The sequence below is a fragment of the Mobula birostris genome, chromosome 2 (genome assembly GCF_030028105.1).
Source record: "Mobula birostris isolate sMobBir1 chromosome 2, sMobBir1.hap1, whole genome shotgun sequence".
Taxonomy (NCBI): domain Eukaryota; kingdom Metazoa; phylum Chordata; class Chondrichthyes; order Myliobatiformes; family Myliobatidae; genus Mobula; species Mobula birostris.
In genome coordinates, this window is record NC_092371.1 from 210268922 (window position 1) to 210293628 (window position 24707).

The 24707-nt window shown below is 41.6% G+C and overlaps 1 protein-coding gene across 2 annotated transcripts in view; it reads right to left on the bottom strand.

Annotated features, from left to right (window-relative positions):
• The window catches only part of LOC140210082 (kinesin-like protein KIF3C), a 195538-nt gene that overhangs the window by 20488 nt on the left and 150343 nt on the right, over positions 1-24707 (bottom strand). For both annotated transcript variants that reach the window (XM_072278892.1, XM_072278883.1), the window contains exon 6: positions 8978-9096. In XM_072278892.1, the coding sequence (XP_072134993.1) occupies positions 8978-9096 (119 nt within the window). The remainder of the gene's footprint in view (positions 1-8977; positions 9097-24707) is intronic.

Here is a 24707-nt window from a genome sequence, read left to right on the forward strand (position 1 = left end):
GGAGATCTTAAATAGGTTTTTTGCGTCTGTGTTTACTAAGGAAACTGGCATGAAGTCTATGGAATTAAGGGAAACAAGTAGTGAGATCATGGAAACTGTACAGGTCGAAAAGGAGGAGGTCCTTGCTGTCTTGAGGAAAATTAAAGTGGATAAATCCCCAGGACCTGACAGGGTGTTCCCTCGGACTTTGAAGGAGACTAGTGTTGAAATTGCAGGGACCCTGGCTGAAATATTTAAAATGTCGTTGTCTACAGATGAGGTGCCGGAGGATTGGAGAGTGGCTCATGTTGTTCCGTTGTTTAAAAAAGGATCGAAAAGTAATCCGGGAAATTATAGGCCAGTAAGTTTAACGTCGGCAGTAGGTAAGTTATTGGAGGGAGTACTAAGAGACAGAATCTACAAGCATTTGGATAGACTGGGACTTATTAGGGAGAGTCAACATGGCTTTGTGCGTGGTAGGTCATGTTTGACCAATCTATTGGAGTTTTTCGAGGAGGTTACCAGGAAAGTGGATGAAGGGAAGGCAGTGGATATTGTCTACATGGACTTCAGTAAGGCCTTTGACAAGGTCCCACATGGGAGGTTAGTTAGGAAAATTCAGTCGCTAAGTATACATGGAGAGGTGGTAAATTGGATTGGACATTGGCTCGATGGAAGAAGCCAGAGAGTGGTAGTAGAGAATTGCTTCTCTGAGTGGAGGCCTGTGACTAGTGGTGTGCCACAGGGATCAGTGCTGGGTCCATTGTTATTTGTCATCTATATCAATGATCTGGATGATAATGTGGTAAATTGGATCAGCAAGTTTGCTGATCATACAAAGATTGGAGGTGTAGTAGACAGTGAGGAAGGTTTTCAGAACCTGCAGAGGGACTTGGACCAGCTGGAAAAATGGGCTACAAAATGGCAGATGGAGTTTAATACAGACAAGTGTGAGGTATTGCACGTTGGAAGGGCAAACCAATGTAGAACATACAGGGTTAATGGTAAGGCACTGAGGAGTGCAGTGGAACAGAGGGATCTGGGAATACAGATACAAAATTCCCTAAAAGTGGCGTCACAGGTAGATAGGGTCGTAAAGAGAGCTTTTGGTACATTGGCCTTTATTAATCAAGGTATTGAGTATAAGAGCTGGAATGTTATGATGAGGTTGTATAAGGCATTGGTGAGGCTGAATCTGGAGTATTGTGTTCAGTTTTGGTCACCAAATTACAGGAAGGATATTAATAAGGTTGAAAGAGTACAGAGAAGGTTTACAAGGATGTTGCCGGGACTTGAGAAGCTCAGTTACAGAGAAAGGTTGAATAGGTTAGGACTTTATTCCCTGGAGCGTAGAAGAATGAGGGGAGATTTGATAGAGGTATATAAAATTATGATGGGTATAGATAGAGTGAATGCAAGCAGGCTTTTTCCACTGAGGGAAGGGGAGAAAAAAACCAGAGGACATGGGTTTAGGGTGAGGGGGGAAAAGTTTAAAGGGAACATTAGCGGGGGGCTTCTTCACACAGAGAGTGGTGGGAGTATGGAATGAGCTGCCAGACGAGGTGGTAAATGAGGTTTCTTCTTTAACATTTAAGAATAAATTGGACAGATACATGGATGGGAGGTGTACAGAGGGATATGGTCCGTGTGCAGGTCAGTGGGACTAGGCAGAAAATGGTTCGGCACAGCCAACAAGGGCCAAAAGGCCTGTTTCTGTGCTGTAGTTTCTATGGTTTCAATGGTTTTAAATTATTCATGTATCTCGACATATGTTCACAAGCAATTTATTGCCCATTCCTAATTGGCCTTGATAAGGTGATGGTGAGTGGCTTTATTGAATTGCTGCACTGTTTCTGGTAAAAGAGTTCCAGAAACCATTTGGAGAGTTCAATGTTGTAAGTCCAGGGATGATGAAGGAGTGGCAACATATTTCCAAGTCAAGACCATAAGACTATCAGACATAGGAGCAGAATAAGGCCATCTGGCCGGTTGAGTCTGCTCCATCATTCAATCATGGCTGATCCTTTTTTTCCATCTCTTCCTCAACTCCAGTTTCTGGCCTTCCCCCTGTAACCTTTGATGCCACGTCCAATCAAGAACCTATCAATCTCTGCCTTAAATACACCCAATGACCTGGCCTCCACAGCTGCATGTGGCAACAAATTCCACAAATTTACCACCCTTTGGCTAAAGAAATTTCTCCACATCTCTGTTTTGTAAGGATGCCCCTCTATCCTAAGGCTGTGCCCTCTTGTCCTAGACTCTCCCACAATGGGAAACATCCTTTCCACATCTACTCTGTCTAGGCTTTTCAACATTCGAAAGGTTTCAATGAGATCTTAACTTGGGCTCTTAACTTGGTAAGCAGCTTCATGTGTGGCACCTTGTCAAAGGACTTCTGAAAGTCCAAATATACAACATCCACTACATCCACTTTATCTATCCTACTTGTAATCTCCTCAAAGAACTCCAAAAGGTTCACCAGATAGGATTTTCTCTGAAGGAAACCATGCTGACTTCATCCTATCTTGTCCTGTGTCACCAAGTACTCCATAACCTCATCCTTAACAATTGACTCCAATGTCTTCCCAACCACTGAAGTCAGGCTAACTGATCTATGATTTCCTTACTGCTACCTTCCTCCTTTCTTGAAGAGTGGAGCAACATCTGCAATTTTCCAGTCCTCTGGCACCATGCCAGAATCCAATGATTTTGAAGGGTAATTTCTAACGACACCACAATCTCTAACGCTACCTCTTTCAGAACTCTTGGGTGCAGTTCCTCTGGTCCGGGTGACTTATATACCTTTAGGTCTTTCAGCTTTTTGAACACCTTCTCTTTTGTAACAGTAACTGCACCCACTTCTCTTCTTCACGCACTACAACATCAGGCATACTGCTTGTGTCTTCCACAGTGAAGGCTGACGCAAAATACTCATTTAGTTTATCAGCCAATTCCTTGTCCCCTGTTATTATCTCTCCTGCCTCATTTTCTAGCGGTTCTATATCCACTCTCATTTCTCTTTTATTTTTAACATACCTGAAAAAACTTTCACTATCCACTTTGATATTATTTGCTAGCTTGCTATCACATTTCATCTTTTCCCTTCTAATTTTTTTTTAGTTGCTCTCTGCAGGTTTTTAAAAACTTCCCAATCCTCAATCTTCCCACTAATTTTTGCTTTGTTGTGTGCCCTTTCTTTGCTTTTACAACAGCTTTGACTTCCCTTGTCAGCCACAGTTGTACTATTTTACCATTTGAGTATTTCTTCATTTTTGGAATACACACGTCCTGTACCTTCCTCATTTTTCCCAGAAATGCACACCATTGCTGCTCTGCTAACATCCCTGCCAGCAGCTCCTTCCAATTTACTTTGGCCAACTCCGCTTTCATACCACTGTAATTTCCCCTAGACCACTGAAATACTGCTAATTCAGACTTTACTTTCTCCCTACCAGATTTCAAGTTGAACACAATCATATTGTGATCACTAGTTCCTAAGGGTTTTTTTTTACTTTAAGCTCCCTACACGCCTCCGTTTCATTACATAATACCCAATCTATTATAGCTGATCCACTGTGGAAGTAGGCTCAACGACAAACTGCTCTAAAAAGCTATCTCATAGGCATTCAACAAACTCACTCTCTTGAGATCCATTACCAACCTGATTTTCCCAATCGACCTGCGTGTTAAGATCTCCCATGACTACCATACCATTGTCCTTTTGACTTGCCTTTTCTATTTCCTCTTGTAACCTGTGGTCCACCTCCCAGCCATTGTTGGGAGGCCTGTAGATAACTGCCATCAACGTCCTTTTACCCTTGCAGTTTCTTAACTGAACCCACAAGGATTCAACATCTTCCGATCCTATGTCACATTTTTCTACTGATTTGATGAAGTCAAGATGGCGTGTGACTTGAAGAATTTGGGAAACTTTGCTGGTGTTATTGAAGAATAACTACAATGCATTTTGCAAATGAATCTAAATGCTTGAGGCACAGCGCATCAAAGATGGACAAAATTAATGTCGGGTGGTTGGAGGAGTGCCAGTCAAGCAGACTGTTTCCTTGTAGATGGTCGTGAGTTTCTTGAGAATTATTGGGGCTGCACTCATCCAGGCAAGTAGAGAAAATTCCATCACACTCCTGGCATGTACTTCGCAAATGGTGGAATGCTTTGCACTGTCAGGAGCTGAGTTTCTCATCATAGGGTGCCCGCCCTCTTATTGGCACAATACTTACATAGCTGGTTCAGTTGAGTTTCTGATGGGTAACAAATCCCATGATGCTCAATTGGTCAGAGATGGTCAAGTTATCTTATGGAGATAGTCCATAAGACTATAAGACCCAGGAGCAGAATTAGGCCACTCAGCCGATCGAGTCCGCTCCGCCATTCCATCATGGCTGATCCCGGATGCCACCCAACATCATACACCTGCCTTCTCACCATAACCTTTGATGCCCTGATCAATCAGGAAACTGGCAATTTTTGCTTTAAATATACCCAGAGTCTCAGCCGCCACAGCTGTCTGTGGCAGACTTACTACTCTTTGACTAAAAAAATTCCCCCTTACCTCTGGTCTAAAGGGTTGCCCCTCAATTTTGAGGCTGTGCCATCTAGTTCTGGATGTCCCCATCATAGGAAACATCCTCTCCACATCCACCTTATCTAGTCCTTTCAAAATTTGGTAGGTTTCAGTGAGAACCGCCCCACCCCCCCGCCAGATTTTTCTAAATTCCAATGAGTACAGGCCCAAAGCTGCTAAATGCTCCTCATACGTTCACACCTTCATTCCTGAAATTATCCTTGTGAACCTCCTCTGGGTCTCTCCAAAGAAAACACATCCTTTCTGAGACATGGGGCCCAAAACTGCTGACAATAATCCACGTGTGGCTTGACTAGTATCTTATAAAGCCTCAGTAATATGTCCTTGTTTTTATATTCTATTCCCCTTGAAATGAATGCCAACATTACATTTGCCTTCTTTACCACAGACTCAAGCTGTAAATTAACCTTCTGGGAGTCTTGAACGAAGACCCCGAAGTCCCTTGGCACCTCTGTTGTTTGAATTTTCTCCCCATTTAGATAATTGTCTGCACTTCTGGTCCTTTTACAAAAATGCATTATCAATTCTCAACACTGCCACCTTTTTGCCCATTCTTCCAATTTGTCTAAGTCGTCATTGTCTTGCATTTTTCGGGCTATGAATGGAAATGAATTTTGTGCAATTGTTAGGCAATATCCCTGCTTCTGAACTTATGAAGCAAGGAGGTAATTGTTGAAACAGCCAAATGAAGATTTCAACTGAAGATAATTGGAAAAACAATTTTGATCTGTTGACAGAGAAGGAAGGAAGGGCATCTGCTCTATCTCTTGTGGTTGCGTAGGAAGGTGCCACCATGAAGGAAGTGAGTGATAATGGAAAAGGAAAAGTGAATCACTGTGTCCTCTATGGAATGGTTCCTTTCAGGAGGCTGAGGAGGGAAAGGAAGGGGAGAATTTGTGACGTAGAAGGTTATGATTTAAAACTAAGGCAATCAGTGTCAAAGCAAAATGAAGACAAGGAGGATCATGGTAGTCTGTAAATAGTTGAACAAGCTCAGAATAAAACAAGCAGGCTTGAGTGCTTCAACACAACTGGTGGGGAATGAAGAAAATGGAGACTCGAGCAAAAGCAACCTTTATAAGTAGGCGAGGGAACTACAACAAGATATGTGAATCAGTCATGCACTATGTGAAAAGCTGGAGATGTTTCTTATGTCAAAAGTTAAGATAGAAGGTAATTCTGAAAATATGCAGGAATTGAATAATGGAATGTTAGAAAGCAATGTTACCGAAATTTGTAAACAAAGCCCTACAAAAAGCTACAGATATATTGTTTGTAGACATAATTCAGACCGTGAAAGCAAACTTTAACAATTGTTTGAAATCATGGGCAGTTAAATATTAGCAGTCCTACTCTGGGGCTACATCCACACTACGCCGGATAATTTTGAAAACAAAGCTTTTTCTCTTTGTTCTGACCCTCTGTCCACACTAAAACGGCGTTTTCATCCCCTGAAAACGGAGATTTTCAGAAACGGTCTCCAGAGTGAGTAAGTCTGACAACGCCTAATATCCATTGTAGTGTGTATGGGGTAAACAGGGAGATTTAAAAACGCTGTCATGACAACACAACAACAACAATGCTTTTTCTGCTTCTGCTTGGTACTGCACAAGCACTGCCGGACGGCTGTTATAACGCGCAGTCGGTGTGAACGGCGTGAGAGTTAAATTGTAAAGTGAGCTTATTTGACTATTTAAAAACGCTGTCATGACGTGCCGGAACAGATGGCCGCAGCGCGGCATTTCGTTGCTTTCCTGAACGCAACCCCCCACATAACCTAACAATTTCAGAACAGACGGCAACGAGACTGAAGCCAGAAGAGTTAGAAATGTACTCACCAAATACTTTGACCCATAGCTTACTAAATAAATAAGTATACTCACTTTGCCCCATTTTCTGTCCTTGCTTGTATGAAGGTGGTTTACCTATTTATGCAAGTACTTCTCTGACAATAGATGTGTAACAGCCTAATGTACCATTGTATGGAAATACAAGATAACACTGATGCAGACATGTTTTATACATTTAACAAGGTGCTTTATTAACGCAACAGAGTTAGTCAGTTTTTCAACGTTCGTCGTCAGCCGGGTCATACTGTCCGTGAACTCCCTGTCGGTTGCCTCCATACGCTCCAGTATTTGCTTTTTTTCAGTTTTAAGTCCTCCTGCGCGAGAGCCAAGAGCAATTCCTTTAAAGTTTTTCTACTCTGTAACTGGACAAACGCACATCAAGTATACCGTTTCCTCTTTGCTTGTTTTCTGTGTGTCCTGCGCATGCCCAGTAGGAGGAGATTCGCCCAAATACCCGCCTAATGTAGACAGAGATATTTTGAAAAACGCTTAGTGTGGACGTCTGTCGTTTTCAAAATTATCCGGCGTAGTGCAGACGTAGCCTGGGAGTGATGACACTGCTACCTTCTCAGACCGGTCATGGTACTGAATCTCTGGAGCGTTTTTAGACTTGGCCTTCAGAGACAGGCATCAGTGTAATTAGAGAGGTGAAATGATCCAGTTTAAGCTCTTAGGCACTAATTACTTCTGGAGTTTAATAGCTCAAAAAGCTGCAATCTGTTCCATTTCAGAGAAAAACACATATTACAAGCAGTCAGTAAAACAATCAAACTTAAGAAGCATTGAAGACAAATTTCAGAGTTCTGGTACACATATAATAATATACTGATGCCAAACATCTTGAGTTACCCACAGTTGCAGTGTACAACAGAAGATGATCAAAAACTGACCGGCTAAGATTGGGTTTGCAAGACTGGAAATTGATTGGATAGAAGCATTTATTTTTCAAAGCTAATGCTCTGTACATTTTGCTATTTGATTCATCTGATGTCAGTGGTGAAAGGTGTGGACAAGGATATCCCAATTACAGCCACAGAGATTGCTCAGGCGACTCAAACAGATATAATATTAAAGCAGGGCAAAAATGCACTTTATCCAGATGGACGAACTTGGAGGAATATTCAAAAGCAGTTTTACAGCCATTCTGTAATCAGAGATTTGAATTATCATCTGGCCAAAAATGTTTCAAATGGAGACACTGAGTGTTCATTCTAAATACTCCAGGAAAAGGATGGTAGATGAACTACATACCGAGCTCACTAAAATCATCAATACCAATGCCATTGACATAGACGTTTATGTATTGACTTATCATTGATAAAACAATTTGTAGAATGGTTACAGTTCCGAAGGAAGTCATTAGCTCTATCAAGCCTATAAAAGAGCAACTCAGCCTCTCCCAACGATCCTACAAATTCTTTCCTTTCAAATACTTACTCATCTCCCTTTGAAAGCTCCAATGGAACCTGCCTCTACTGTTACCTAGCAACTGATTCCAGATTCTCTCTGCTCACTGCAGAATATTTTCTTTCTATTACTATCAGTTCTTCTGCCAATTTTCTTTTCTCGACATCCCCTAGTTGCTGACTTTTCCACCAATGAGAACAGTTTCCACCCTGACTTCATGATTTTAAATACCTCTATTCGAGATTCCTAACACCCCTCTTCTCCAAGGAGAACACCCCAGCTCCAGTTTATCCATATAATTGAACTCCATCTCAACCACAGCCTCGCAACATCCTTCACATCTTTGCTATCTAAATCGGCATTAAATCTCAGTGCAGCTGAACAAGCTTATAAAAGCTAGCATGCTTTTAAAATTACTTTTTTATCCAATCCTGCCACTTGTAATAAGCTACGCACAGATCTCTAGATCACTTTGGTGTCCCTTTCAGGAACTGTGGCCTTGAGTTCATATTGCACTTCCCAAACATTTCAGATTTTTTCAGCAGTTAATTTACTGCTCCATCCATTCCACCAGCCACCGTATATCTCATTGAGGTCAGTTACCATCCTCTCCACAATTCACAGTGTCTCCTAGTTTTGTATCCTCTGCATTGAATTGGCAGGCTTGCGTCCATGTGTAGAATTTACCAGCAGTGCTGACAATATTATTTTTATGATATCATTCTGACCTTTGATATGACTGACTCAATCATTCCAACAAGTCTATGCTGATATTTGTCTAAAACGAAACTCTCAGTTCCTTGTACTCATCAATAGCCATTCAAAATGGATTGAAATCTTAACATAGGTACTAGAGATTGTACATTGATAGATCTTTGCATGGTGATAAGTTCCTTTGAGAGCTGGTTGAGGACCTACGGTGTCACCTGATGAGAACCTAACAATAAGGTCCATGAAGGCTGAAAACAACAATATCAGTTTCAGCATGGCATTACACAGGGAAACTTGGTAATGCATTGGTCTGAACCTTTAACGGGAGTCTTGTGCTTTATGTGACCCACAGTGCTGCTGTTTTAATGCTGCAAAAAACTGTGGTGCAATTTTAGGTTATCGTTTCCAAATGTCCTGAACTTACTTGAGTTTAAGGTCCCGTGTCAGTTCATTCTGTGCATGTTCCAGGTTCTGTCGCTTCTTCACATGTTCATTCTGTAGATCTTGGATCTCAGCCTTCACAGACTCAAACTTTGCCAACAGCTGTAGTGGGATAAAAAAAAGAACAAAAGGTGGAAGAGATGGGAATCATTTTCATCAGTATTAAAAGCAAACTTTGTGACCTTTTGACTGGATCTTCAAATGCAGACAGTGACTGGAACTGTGGAAAGTGCATTGAAATTTAAAATACATAGTTTAATCTTTGTACAAGGAAAGGGTACGTAATAATAAACCTTATTTTATCTTACTATAAAATTCAATTACTGTTGACAAATTGATAAACATTAAAGTCAATATTCTTCATTTTTAACTGTGGGTTTGCTCTGCAATGGAGAGGAACAGTTCTGGGATTTGCGCTGACAGATAAAGGCAGATCATCTGATCCAATGCTTTCAACAGGAAAATTCATTTATGAACCTAAAAGATGCCATGAGTAAGCAAGATTGGGAAAGAGAGCTTGATATGACCTTGATAACAGGAGATTGGTTGCGAATTTTGAAGCTGGTTAACTCTTCTACGATTTGTGCCAGTCATTCTCTAATTCAATTCAAAATTGTACATTGTTATTATTTGACGAAGGAGAGATTGTCTAAAATATTTCCTAATGTTAATAGTCAGTGTGATAGATGCAAAACTGAGATAGCTACATTGACACATATGTTTTGGTCATGTTCTGTATTGAAACAATTTTGGAAATCTATTATTTCTACAATCTCTAAAGCTTTAAAAATCAATTTACAACCTAATAAATTGACAGTTTTGTTGGTAAAATTCCTCAACATATTCACGGTATTTCTATATCTGACCAATACATAATTGCATTTGTTACGTTATTGGCTAGAAGGGCTATTTTATTAAAATGGAAAGATGTCTCTGCTCCCACTTTGATACAATGGTTCTCTCAGGTGATGTTATGTCTTAGTTTGGAAAAAATTAGAAGTCGAACTTTTAATCCTAAATTTGACTTCGAGAAAAGGTGGGGTTCTTTTGCTCGTTATTATCATTTGACGAGTTAATAAAGATGGTCCTTTTCTGATGCTTGGTTATATGGATTTGGTTGGCGGTTTGATGTCTTTTTTTTTATGGAAGCTTGTATGGCGCATAGCTCCAGGTTTGTGCTCCAAATGGGTTTCCCCCCCTTGTTTTTAGTTATTAGGGGTTTTCTCTGTTTTAGCTAGTAGGGGTTCTTTTTTTTCTTTCTTTCCTTTTTTCCATTAAAAAAAAAGCTTTAACACTTTGTTTTTTGATTATTATTGATACATTGTTCAGCCTGGTTGATAGTCTAACTCTTATTCTATATATGGATATGTTATCTTGATTATTTTGATGTATTTTTCTCTGTTGTTGATTTTCAATAATAATTAACAAAAAGATTTAAAAAGAAAAGATGTCATGAGCACAGACCCAGATGACTGGGCTAGATTATCCCCATGTTAGCAACATACTGCGATGCTGCTGATATGATCAATCAGATGAACTACTAAGGTTAGGAGCATCTGTTCCTTTGTCAGCCAGTTAACTACAGCAGTTAGAAATACCAAAATCAGTCAGTGAGAAAGAATGTCTCACTTGAGTATGACAAAACAATTCTTACGTACTTTTATGACATTTCTCCTCTCAAGAATTCCCATCAAAGTTACTGTATTAGGAACCTAATTAAATAGATTTGTAAGATAATTTCTATCTCATGGTGTTGGGATATTGATCAGACAATCTGTTCTCTGAAGAAATATCCGATGATATACTGCCTGATGAGAGGAGGTTGCTTTCCAATAATAAGATATGATGAGGATTCTTTTACATCATTATATAATGAACAGTTGGCTACTGCATCAATGATAGATGGCCACCAGATAGTTGGTAAATGACAAGGAGATTGCATGAATCTCACAAATGGCAAATGCAGTTTAATAAAATGGTTGTTCGGTCTTCAATGTGAAACATTAATTCTGTTTCTCTCTTCAGCTGTTGCCTGGCTTGTATAGAATTTCCAGCATTTTATGATTCAATTAACAAAACTGATTGTAGTTGATTCGTAGACAAATGGACTTGTGGAAAACTTAACAGGGCTTTATGATGAGATTTTTTCACAGCCTCATTCCCTAAACAATGGCGGCAATCCATGTCAATCAAACGTGCTGAGTAAGCTGTTGATAGCAAACTCCCTGACTTCAGTCTTAAGATGATTCTTATCGATATGTATTCTTACACATGTCCACACACTTGTGTATCAATCATGGCACCTACATTTAACTTTGATATCATTATTCCTCACCCAGCTCCAGGACCAATGCAGGTTCATTTACACAAAAATATTTTGACTCTTATATTTTCTCTCATTGCTCTTCCCTGGATTTCTATTACTACTGAGAAATGTGTAAACATCTCCCATCTTGACCTGTGCCATCCCAAGCCAGACTCATGTTTGCAGGATTGGGATCATGGAGAAAACTACTGGCCTTGTTCAGCTTTTCAGCTTTTCATTGCATTGAGAACAGAAGCGGAAACTCAACAGTTTTGGAGGCCTAAAAAGTGTAACGCTGGATCTTTACATAAGAACATAAGGAAGAGGAACAGGAACGCACCACTTGGCTCTTCAAACCTGCTCCACCATTCAGGGTTGATCTCCTACCTCAGTACTATTTTCCTTCACTTGATTCTCTGCCATTTATCAATCTCTGCTTTGAATGAACTTATTGAGTGAAGCTCCAGAGCCTTAGAGTTAGGGTCATCCAAAGACTCACATCCTCTGTGTGAAGAAATTTCTCCACATCTCGGCCCTAAGTGACCTATATTTTATTATAAGATGTTGACAACAGTTTTAGGCTCTTCAGATAGAAGAAACACCTTCCCTACCATCTGCTTGTCAAGTCCTGTATTTTTTTCGAATTTTCAATGAGATCTTCTTTTCTTCCAATAGTGCAAGCCTATTCTATTCAATCTCTCCTCATGTCGGATTTGCTATCCATGGAACTAATTTTTGTTTCACACTCTCCAAGGCAAATGATTTGAGGATAAAGAACCTTAGCAAGGTGCTATATATAGTACTTGTAGTAAAGTTTCAAATCCTTTCATTAAAAAAGTCAACATACTACATCCCTTCTAACTGCTTGCTGCAGCTGTACATTGTGTACAAAAAGCCCTTCCTTCCAACCCGCTGCTGTACTGTTGCAGAACCAACACCACCAAATCATTCATCGACATGTCCTGGTCAGTATATTCAAAGTGAGAGATATTCAAACATGGCAAGATTTGAAGGTGCTTGCCAAATGAGATGGCATGTTCTGACACCTGGGTACATGCACACACAGGAACTTCAGAAATGGGGGTAGGGTTTTTATTATTCTTGGTCTGGGAGCTCTCTTTCAAAGCCAGCATTTATTACTCATCCCTAAGTGCCCTTGAGAAGGTGGGGTTGGATTACCTTTCAAACAAAAGTACTCTCATAGCTCTATTGGATGGACAATTCCAAGATATTGAGCCAATGAGAAGGTAGACCTGCCCATATCAGGATGGTGTGTGAGTTAAAGGGGAACTTGCAGATAATGAAGTCCCATGTCTCAGAAGCATTTGGTCTTGACGGTAGAGATCACATATTTGGGATTTAAGTAATTAAAATAATTACCAGCAGTGCATTTTACAGATGATACATGCTGCAGCTCCTGTGCACCAAAGGTGAAGAGAATAAATGTTTAGGCAGGTGAATAGGGTATTCATCAAGTGGAACTTTCTCCTGCCTGGTGTCAGGCTTGCTGGGAATCAGCATTGCACTCACCTAAGGAAATGGAGGACATTCCTGACTTGTCCCTTGTATATAGCAGGAAGACCTGAGGTATCACAAAATGAGTCACTTGCCACAGGATGCCAAACTCAGACATGTATTTTGCCCTTAAAACCACACTACTCAAATGGTTATTACCCCTCAACCATCAGGCTCTTGAACCAAAGGGGATAACTTCACTCAACTTCACTTGTCCCATCAGTGAAATGCTCCCACAACTGATGGACTCACTTTCAAGAACTCTTCCTCTCATGTTCTCAATATTTATTGCTTATTTATTTTTTAAATTTTTTTCTTTTTGTACTTGCACAGTTTGTTGTCTTTAACACACTGGTTGAATGGCCAGTTGGTGCTGTCCTTCATTGATTCTATTATGGTTATTATTCTATCATGAATTTATTGACTATGCCCACAAGAAAATGAATCTCAGGGGTGTATACAATGACATATATGTACTTTGATAATGAATTTACTTTGAACTTTGACCACAATATTTATGTGCTGGCCAATTTCCATTTCTGCTGAATGGTAATCCCAGTGATGTTAACATGAAGGGTTGGAGGCTAGACTCTCTTGTTGTAAATGATAATTTCTTGGCACTTCTGTCACACTCGTGCCTCTTGCCATTGATCAGCCCGCTGCTGTTTAAGTCACTCAGGTGGAGTCATGAGCTTCTTCTTTTACTTCAGTGGTTGGTAAGTTGATGGAGAAGATCCTGAGAGGCAGGATTTATGAACACTTGGAGAGGCATAATATGATTAGGAATAGTCAGCATGGCTTTGTGAAAGGCAGGTCGTGCCTTACGAACCTGACTGAATTTTTTGAGGATGTGATTAAACGTATTGATGAAAGTAGAGCAGTAGATGTAGTATATATGGATTTCAGCAAGGCATTTGATAAGGTACCCCATTCAAGGCTTATTGAGAAAGTAATTGGATCATTGGGACCTCTTCTGGGGCAGGTGGAGCCTGTACAAGAGAGACGGGTTACACTTGAACTACAGGGGGACCAATATCCTTTCAGGGAGGTTTGTTAGTGCTATTGGGGAGGCTTTAAACTAGATTTGCAGGGGGATGGGAACCACAGTACCAGAGCTGACAGTGTGGCTGGGGTGAAAATAAATGATGTTAAAAGTTCAAGCAAATCCGCTAATAGAAAGGTTGTGAGTGGTGGTAAAAATCTTCTGAGGTGTATATATTTCAATGCTAGGAGTATTGCGGGGAAGGCGGATGAGTTGAGGGCGTGGATTGACATGTGGAATTATGATTATGACGTTATAGCAATTAGTGAAACTTGGCTGCAGGAGGGGCAGAACTGGCAGCTTAATATTCCAGGGTTCCGATGTTTCAGATGTGATCGAGGCAGAGGAATGAAAGGTGGGGAAGTAGCATTGCTTGTTAGGGAAAATATTACAGCAGTGCTCAGGCAGATCAGATTAGAGGGCTTGTCTACTGAGTCCTTATGGGTGGAGCTGAGAAACAGGAAAGGTATGGCCACATTAGTGGGATTGTATTACAGACCACCCAATAGTCAACGAGAATTGGAAGAGCAGATCTGCAGCGAGATAGCAGGCAAGTGCAGGAAACATAAAGTTGTGGTGGTAGGGGATTTTAATTTTCCATATATTGATTGGGACTCCCATACTGTTAGGGGTCTAGATGGTTTACAGTGTGTAAAATGTGTTCAGGAAAGTTCTCTAAATCAATATATAGAGGGACCAACTTGAGGGGATGCAATATTGGATCTCCTGTTAGGAAACGAGTTAGGACAAGTGACGGAAGTCTGTGTAGGGGAGCACTTTAGTTCCAGTGACCATAACACCATTAGTTTCAACTTGATCATGGACAAGGATCTGGTCCTAGGGTTGAGGTTCTGAACTGGAAGAAGGCCAATTTTGAAGAAATGAGAAAGGATCTAAAAAGCGTGGATTGGAACAGGTTGTTCTCTGGCATGGATGTGATCGGTAGGTGGGAAGCCTTCAAAGGAGGAATTTTGAGAGTGCAGAGTTTGTATGTTCCTGTCAGAATTAAAGGCAAAGTGAATAGGAATAAGGAACCTTGGTTCTCAAGGGATATTGCAACTCTGACAAAGAAGAAGAGGGAGTTGTTTGACATGTATAGGAAACAGGGAGTAAATAAGGTGCTTGAGGAGTATAAGAAGTGCAAGAAAATACTTAAGAAAGAAATCAGGAAGGCTAAAAGAAGACATGAGGTTGCCTTGGCAGTCAAAGTGAAGGATAATCCAAAGGGCCTTTACAGGTACATTAAAAGCGAAAGGACTGTAAGGGATAAAATTGGTCCTCTTGAAGATCAGAGTGGTTGGCTATGTGCGGAACCAAAGGAAATGGGGGAGATCTTAAATAGGTTTTTTGCGACTGTATTTACTAAAGAAACTGGCATGAAGTCTATGGAATTAAGGGAAACAAGTAGTGAGATCATAGAAACTGTACAGATTGAAAAGGAGGAGGTGCTTGCTGTCTTGATGAAAATTAAAGTGGATAAATCCCCAGGACCTGACAGGGTGTTCCCTCGGACCTTGAAGGAGACTAGTGTTGAAATTGCGGGGGCCCTGGCAGAAATATTTAAAATGTCGCTGTCTACGGTGAAGTGCCGGAGGATTGGAGAGTGGCTCATGTTGTTCCGTTGTTTAAAAAAGGATCGAAAAGTAATCTGGGAAATTATAGGCCAGTAAGTTTAACGTCAGTAGTAGGTAAATTATTGGAGGGAGTACTAAGAGACAGAACCTACAAGCATTTGGATAGACAGGGACTTATTAGGGAGAGTCAACTTGGCTTTGTGCGTGGTAGGTCATGTTTGACCAATCTATTGGAGTTTTTCGAGGAGGTTACCAGGAAAGTGGATGAAGGGAAGGCAATGGATATTGTCTACATGGACTTCAGTAAGGCCTTTGACAAGGTCCCACATGGGAGGTTAGTTAGGAAAATTCAGTCGCTAGGTATACATGGAGAGGTGGTAAATTAGATTAGACATTGGCTCAATGGAAGAAGCCAAAGGGTGATAGTAGAGAATTGCTTCTCCGAGTGGAGGCCTGTGACTAGTGGTGTGCCACAGGGGTCAGTGCTGGGTCCATTGTTATTTATCATCTATATCAATGATCTGGATGATAATGTGGTAAATTGGATCAGCAAATTTACTGATGATACAAAGATTGGAGGTGTAGTAGACAGTGAGGAAGGTTTTCAGAGCCTGCAGAGAGACTTGGACCAGCTGGGAAAATGGGCTGAAAAATGACAGACGGAGTTTAATACAGACAAGTGTGAGGTATTGCACGTTGGAAGGACAAACCAAGGTAGAACATACAGGGTTAATGGTAAGGCACTGAGGAGTGCAGTGGAACAGAGGGATCTGGGAATACAGATACAAAATTCCCTAAAAGTGGCGACACAGGTAGATAGGGTCGTAAAGAGAGCTTTTGGTACATTGGCCTTTATTAATCAAAGTATTGAGTATAAGAGCTGGAATGTTATGATGAGGTTGTATAAGGCATTGGTGAGGCAGAATCTGGAGTACTGTGTTCAGTTTTGGTCACCAAATTACAGGAAGGATATTAATAAGGTTGAAAGAGTGCAGAGAAGGTTTACAAGGATGTTGCCGGGACTTGAGAAACTGAGTTACAGAGAAAGGTTGAATAGGTTAGGACTTTATTCCCTGGAGCGTAGAAGAATGAGGGGAGATTTGATAGAGGTATATAAAATTATGATGGGTATAGATAGAGTGAATGCAAGCAGGCTTTTTCCACTGAGGCAAGGGGAGAAAAAAACCAGAGGACATGGGTTTAGGGTGAGGGGGGAAAAGTTTAAAGGGAACATTGGGGGGGTTTCTTCACACAGAGAGTGGTGGGAGTATGGAATGAGCTGCCAGACGAGGTGGTAAATGCGAGTTCTTTTTTAATATTTACGAATAAATTGGACAGATACATGGATGGGAGGTGTATGGCGGGATATGGTATGTGTGCAGGTCAGCGGGGCTTGGCAGAAAATGGTTCGGCACAGCCAAGAAGGGCCAAAAGGCCTGTTTCTGTGCTGTAGTTTTTCTATGGTTTCTAAGGAGACGTGGGATCCAAGGGGACATTGCTTTGTGGATCCAGAACTGGCTTGCCCACAGAAGGCAAAGAGTGGTTGTAGACAGGTCATATTCTACATGGAGGTCGGTGACCAGTGGTGTGCCTTAGGGATCTGTTCTGGGACCCCTACTCTTCGTGATTTTTATAAATGACCTGGATGAGAAAGTGGAGAGATGGGTTAGTAAATTTGCTGATGACACAAAGGTTGGGGGTGTTGTGGATTGTGTGGAGGGCTGTCAGAGGTTACAACGGGATATTGATAGGTTGCAAAACTGGGCTGAGAAGTGGCAGATGGATTTCAACCAGATAAGTGTGAAGTGGTTCATTTTGGTAGGTCAAATATGATGGCAGAATATAATGGTAAGACTTTTGGCATATTGGAGGATCAGAGGGATCTTGGGGTCTGCGTCCATAGGACACTCAAAGCTGCTGTGCAGGTTGACTCTGTGGTTAAGAAAGCATACCGTGCATTGGCCTTCATCAATCGTGGGATTGAGTTTAGGAGCCCAGAGGTAATGTTGCAGCTATATAGGACCCTGGTCAGACCCCACTTGGAGAACTGTGCTCAGTTCTGGTTACCTCACTATAGGAAGGATGTGGAAACCTTAGAAAGGGTGCAGAGAAAATTTACAAGGATGTTGCCTGGATCGGGGAGCATGCCTTATGAAAACAGGTTGAGTGAACTTGGCCTTTTCTTCTTGGAGCAACGGAGGATGAGAGGTGACCTGATAGAGGTGTATAAGATGATGAGAGGCATTGATCGTGTGGATAGTCAGAGGCTTTTTCCTAGGGCTGAAATAGCTAGCACGAGAGGGCACAGTTTTAAGATGCTTGGAAGTAGGACCTCAAGGTAAAGGAGCCATTAGGAGATACTGACCGTAATATGATAAGTTTTAATCTACAATTTGAGAGGGAGAAGGGAAACTCGGAAGTGTCAGTATTACAGTTGAACAAAGGGAACTATGGTGCTATGAGGGAGGAGCTGGCCAAAGTTCAATGGAACAATACCCTAGCAGGGATGACAGTGGAACAGCAATGGCAAGCGTTTCTGGGAATAATGTGGAAGGTGCAGGATCAGTTCGTTCCAAAGAGGAAGAAAGATCCTAAGGGGAGTAAGGGGAGGCCGTGGCTGACAAGTGAAGTAATGGACAGTATAAAAATAAAAGAGAAGAAGTATAATATAGCAAAGATGAGTGGGAAGCCAGAGGATTGGGAAACTTTTAAAGAGCAACAGAAGGTAACTAAAAAGGCAATACGTGGAGAAAAAATGAGGTACGAAGGTAATCTAGCCAAGAATATAAAGGAGGATAGTAAAAGCTTCTTTAGGTATGTGAAAGGGAAAGAAGTAATTAAGACCAAAATTGGGCCCTTGAAGACAGAAGTGGGTGAATTTATTGTGGGTAACAAGGAAATGGCAGATGAGTTGAACAGATACTTTGGATCTGTCTTCACTAGGGAAGACACAAACAATCTCCCAGATGTGATAGTGGCCAAAGGACCTAGGGTAATGGAAGAACCGAAGGAAATTTATATTAGGCAGGAAATGGTGTTGGATAGGCTGTTTGCATCCCAGGGTACTTAAGGAGGTGGCTTTAGAAATCGTGGATGCATTGGTAATCATTTTCCAGTGTTCTATAGATTCAGGATCAGTTCCTGTGGATTGGAGGGTGGCTAATGTTGTCCCTCTCTTCAAGAAGGGAGGAAGAGAGAAAACAGGGAATTATAGACCAGTTAGCCTGACATCGGTGGTGGGAAAGATGCTGGAGTCAATTATAAAAGATGAAATTACGACACATCTGGATAGCAGTAACGGGATTGGTCCGAGTCAGCATGGATTTACGAAGGGGAAATCGTGTTTGACTAATCTTCTGGAATTTTTTGAGGATGTAACTGTGAAAATGGACAAGGGAGAGCCAGTGGATGTAGTGTACCTGGACTTTCAGAAAGCCTTTGATAAAGTCCCACATAGGAGATTAGTGGGCAAAATTAGGGCCCATGGTACTGGGGGCAGAGTACTGACATGGACTGAAAATTGGCTGACTGACAGAAAACAAAGAGTAGCGATTAACGGGTCCCTTTCGGAATGGCAGGCGGTGACCAGTGGGGTACTGCAGCTGTTTACAATATATATTAATGATTTAGATGAGGGAATTAAAAGTAACATTAGCAAATTTACCGATGACACAAAGCTGGGTGGCAGTGTGAAATGTGAGGAGGATGTTATGAGAATGCAGGGTGACCTGGACAGGGTGGGTGAGTGGGCAGATGCATGGCAGATGCAGTTTAATGTGGATAAATATGAGGTTATCCACTTTGGTGGTAAGAACGGGAAGGCAGATTATTATCTAAGTGGGGTCAAGTTAGGAAAAGGGGAAGCACAACGAGATCTAGGTGTTCTTGTACATCAGTCACTGAAAGCAAGCATGCAAGTACAGCAAGCAGTGAAGAAAGCTAATGGCATGCTGGCCTTCATAACAAGGGGAATTGAGTATAAGAGCAAAGAGGTCCTTCTGCAGCTGTACAAGGCCCTGGTGAGACCACACCTGGAGTACTGTGTGCAGTTTTGGTCTCCAAATTTGAGGAAGGCTATTCTTGCTATTGAGGGAGTGCAGCGTAGGTTCACAAGGTTAATTCCCGGGATGGCGGAACTGTCATATGTCGAAAGATTGGAGCGACTGGGATTGTATACACTGGAATTTAGAAGACTGAGAGGGGATCTTATTGAAACATATAAGATTATTAAGGGATTGGACATGCTGGAGGCAGGAAGTATGTTCCCACTGATGGGTGAGTCCAGAACCAGAGGCCACAGTTTAAGAATTAGGGGTAGGCCATTTAGAACAGAGTTGAGGAAAAACTTTTTCACCCAGAGAGTGGTGGATATATGGAATCCTGCCCCAGAAGGCTGTGGAGGCCAACTCTCTGGATGCTTTCAAAAAAGAGATGGATAGAGCTCTTAAAGATAGCGGAATCAAAGGTTATGGGGATAAGGCAGGAACTGGATGCTGATTGTGGATGATCAGCCATGATCACAGTGAATGGCAGTGCTGGCTCGTAGGGCCGAATGGCCTACTCCTGCACCTATTGCCTATTGTCTATTGTACAGAGGAGATGTCAGGGGTAAGTTTTTTATGCAGAGAGTGGTGAGTGCGTGGAATCGGCTGCCAGCGACGGTGGTGGAGGCGGATACGATAGGGTCTTTTAAGAGACTCTTGGATAGGTTCATGAGGCTTAGAAGAATAGAGGGCTATGGGTAACACTAGGTAATTTCTAAGGTAAGGACGTGTTCGGCACAGCTTTGTGGGCCAAAGGGCCTGTATTGTGCTGTAGGTTTTCTATGTTTCTATGTTTTAATGCGAGTCATGAAGGGAATTGAGCATTTGTTCAATCATCTGCTAACGTCCCTGCTTTTGACCTCATGATCGGGGTGGTGGTAGAGGCTGATATACAGGGGTTATTTAAGACACTCTTAGCTAAGCACATGGATTTAAGAAAAATGGAGAGCTGTAGGAGGGAAGGGCTTGATTATTCGTGGCAATACAGACATGGTAATACAGTCCTAATGAAGGGTCTCAGCCCGAAACGTGGACTATTTACTCTTTTCCATGGATGCTGTCTGGCCTGTTGAGTTCCTTCTGCACTCTGTGTGTGTTGCTTGGATTTCCAGCATCTGCAGATTTTCTCTTATTTGAGATTAATCGAGGAGTGGGTTAAAAGGTTGGCACAGCATCCTGGGCCGGAGGGCATTTACAGTGCTGCAGTGTTCTATGTTCTATGATGAAAGGAAGGTCATTTAGTTCCCTAGTACAGACTCTTGACCTCACAATATATCTCATCAAGATCCTGTGCTTCATTGTTTACCTGTACTGTACTTCCTTTGTAGCTTACTGATCTGGAACCATTGGTTCCAGATCATTAGTCTTCAGTACTGCAACTGAGATGGTTGTGGTTGTAGGCGGACAAACAGTTCAGCAACAGGACATTAGTGCCAGAATACCTCATGGGAATGACACAGGCCTTTTTCTGTATCTCAGCCATGTCTTGAATCAAACTGCTCGAAGGCCAACTCTGTGACTTCGGGGTTCTCAGGATGAGATAGACCATCTGGTTGAACATGTTTACAAATTCTTTAGGCTTCACTTTAGCATTCAAATGATGAGCCCTGTCATTGTTATGTATGGGGATGCCTATGGTGCCTTCTTCTCTCATTAGCTGTTTAACTTTCCATCACCATTCAGGACAAGATGTGACAGGACAAAGCATTGATTTGGCCCATTCATTTGGAGAAATGGGAATGCACAGCAGTCCACATAGAGGGGGTCAGCGATGAAAAGGGTAAGCAGCATCAATTTCCTGCACTCAGAGGACTTATTCTGGGACCAACACATTGATGCAATCACTAAGAAGGAACGTCAGCAGTTCACTTCATTTGAGATGAAGGAGATTTCATATGTCACCAAAGACTCTTGAATATTTCTACAGTTGTAGAACAGAATGCCAGGCCAAATGGGTACAATGGCAATATGATTAAGTGGTTTACTGGAACTACTGATATCTTCAGATGTATGATGGTGAACATTCTGACTGTTTGCATTACAGCCTGGTATTGAACTCCAATGCACAACATCATGAGGAGCCTCAGAGGGCTGAAGACTCAGCCATTTCCAAACCCCGCCACTGAGGACATCTTTAAGAGGCAGTGCCTCAAGATTGCAATATCCTCCGTTAAAGGTTCTCACAGCTGGGGCATGCCCTCTCTGCATTGGGGAGGAGGTATCAGAGCCTGAAGACCCACACTCAACATTTTAAGAACAGCTTTCACCTCTCCACTATCAGATTTCTGAACTTTTCTTGAACCCATGAACCCTAGTTCATTATTTGCCTGTTGCATTATTTGTTTAACATGTTGTTACAGTAAATCATACTGTATTTGTTGCAATTTCGTGCTGCCGCAGAACACCAATTTTAGACAACATATGTCAGTGAGAATAAACAGATTCTGATTCAGTTGTAGAACAGAATGTCAGGCCAAATGGGTACAATGGGAATATGGTTAAGTGGTTTACTGGAACTATTGATATCTTCAGAGATCCTGTACAGCTTGTCATAGAGTTTTTTTGTGGAAAAATTTATGTTTTATTTCCATAAGAACATAAGATAAAGGAGCAGAATTAGGCCATTTGGCCCATTGAGTCTGCTCCGTCATTTCATCATGGCTGATCCAATTTTCCTCTCAGTCCCAATCTCCTGACTTCTCCTCGTATACCTTTATGCCCTGACGAATCAGGAATCTATCAACCTCTACTTTAAATATACATAAAGACTTGGCCTCCACAGAAGCCTATGGCAAAGAATTCCACAGATTCACCACTCTCTGGATAAAGAAATGTCTCCTCATCTCTGTTCTAAAAGGACACCTTTTCATTCTGAGCCAATCTGTTCTGAAATCATTTTCATGAACCTCCTTTGAACCCTCACAAGGTTCATCATATCCTTTCGAAAATAAGGGGCCCAAAACTGCTCACAATACTCCAAGTGAGGCCTTACAAGTGCTTCATAAAATCTCAACAATACATCCTTGACTTTTAGATTCTAGTCCTTTTAAAATGAATGCTAACATTGCATTTGCCTTCCTCACTACAGACTCAACCTGCAAATTAACCTTTAGGGAATCCTGCACTTCCCAACACTGTATTCCATCCACCATTTCTTTGCCTATTCCCCTAATCTGTCTAAGTCCACTATAGCCTCCCTACTACCTCAAAACTACCCGCCCCCCAACTATCTTCGTATCATCTGCAAACTTTGCAACAAAGCCATCAATTCCATCATCCAAATCAATGACATACAGCCTAAAGAATCGGTCCCAACACAGACCCCTGCAGAAGCCAACCTGAAAAGGCTCCTTTTACTCTCACTCTTCCCCTCCTGCCAATCAGCCACTGCTTTATCCATGCTAGAATCTTTCCTGTGATGCCATGGGCTCATAGCTTGTTAAGCAACCTCATGTGTGGCACCTTGTCAAATACCTTCTGAAAATCCAAGTACCCAACATCACCCAATTCTTCTTTGTCTATCCTGCCTGTCATTTCTTCTCAGAATACCAACATATTTGTTGAGCAAGATTTTCCCTTGAGGAAACCATGCTGACTGTAGCCTATTTTATCATATGCCTCCAAGTACCCAGAGATCTCATCATTAATAATTGACTCTTAACATCTGCGGTCAGACTTCCTGGCCTATAATTTTCTTTCCTCTGACTCTCTCCCTTCTTGAAGAGCGGAGGGACATTTGCAATGCTCCAGTCTTCTGGAACCATTCCAGAATCTATTGATTCGTGAAAGATCATTACTAATGCCTCCAGAATCTCTTCAACTACCTCTTTCAGAACCCTGGGGTGTACACCATACGGTCCAGGTGACTTATCTACCTTCAGGTCTTTCAGTTTCCCAAGAACCTTTTCTCTATTAATGGTAACATCACACACTTCATGACACTTGGAACTTTCACTATGCTGCTAGTGAAGACTTACGCAAAATACTTATTCGGTTTGTACTCCATTTTGTTAGTGCTGATTGCTACCTCGCCAGCATCATCTTCCAGGTGGTTCGGTATCTATTCTCATTTCTCGTTACACTTTATGTATCTGAAGAAACTTTGGGTATCTTTTTTAATATTACCGGCTAGCTTATTTTTGTATTCCATTCTTTAATTCATAATGATTTTTTTAGCTGCCTTCTGTTGGTTCTTAAAAGCTTCCCAATCTCCCAACTTCTCATTAATTTTTGCTCTATTTTATGCCCATTCTTTTATGTTCGCTTTGACTTCTCTTGTTAGCCATGGTTGTGTCAACTTTCCTTCAGAATTCTTCTTCCTCTTTGGGATGTATACCACTGCGCCTTCTGAATTGCTTCCAGAAATTCCAGCCATTGCTGCTCTGTCACCATCCCTGCCAGTGTTCTTTTCCAATCAATTCTAGCCAACTCCTTTCTCATGCCTCTGTAATTCCCTTTAGTCCACTGTAATATTGATACGTCTGACATTAGCATTTCCTTCTCAAATTTCAGGGTGAATCTGATCATATTATGATCACTTTCCCCTTTGTGTTCATTTACCTTAAGGTCTCTTATCAGTTCTGGTTCATTGCACAACACCCAGTCCAGAATAGCTGATTCTCCTAAAGGGGCTCAACCACGGGTTGCTCTAAGGATCATCTCATAGGCATTCTAGAAATTCTCCCTCCTGGAATCCAGCACCAACCTGTCTTTCCCAATCTACCCGCATATTGAAGTCTCCCCTGACTATTGCAACATTGCCTATTTGGCATGTCTTTTCTATCTCCCTTTGTAATTTGTAGGTCACATCCTTACTACTGTTTGGGGGTCTGTATACAACTCCCATCAGGATCTTTTTACCTTGCAGTTCCTTAGCTCTATGCACCTTCCGATCCTGTGTCACCCCTTTCTAATGATTTGATTTCATTTTTTACCAACAGAGCAACACCACCTCCTCTGCCTTCCTGCTTATCCTTTCAGTACAATGTGTATCACTGAACATTAAGCTCCCAGCTATAATTTTCCTTCACCCATGATTCAGTGATGCCTACAGCATCATACCTGCCAATCTACAAGTTCATCTACCCTGTTCTGTAAACTGCGCGCACTCAGATACAACTCCTTCAGTAAACTGTACCTCATGTTTCTGAAACCTGTGACCTCAAACACCTCGAAGAAATGGAGCAGTAGCTGCCTCTGCACCCTATGTGAAAAAATTAAATTCTGCACCAGAG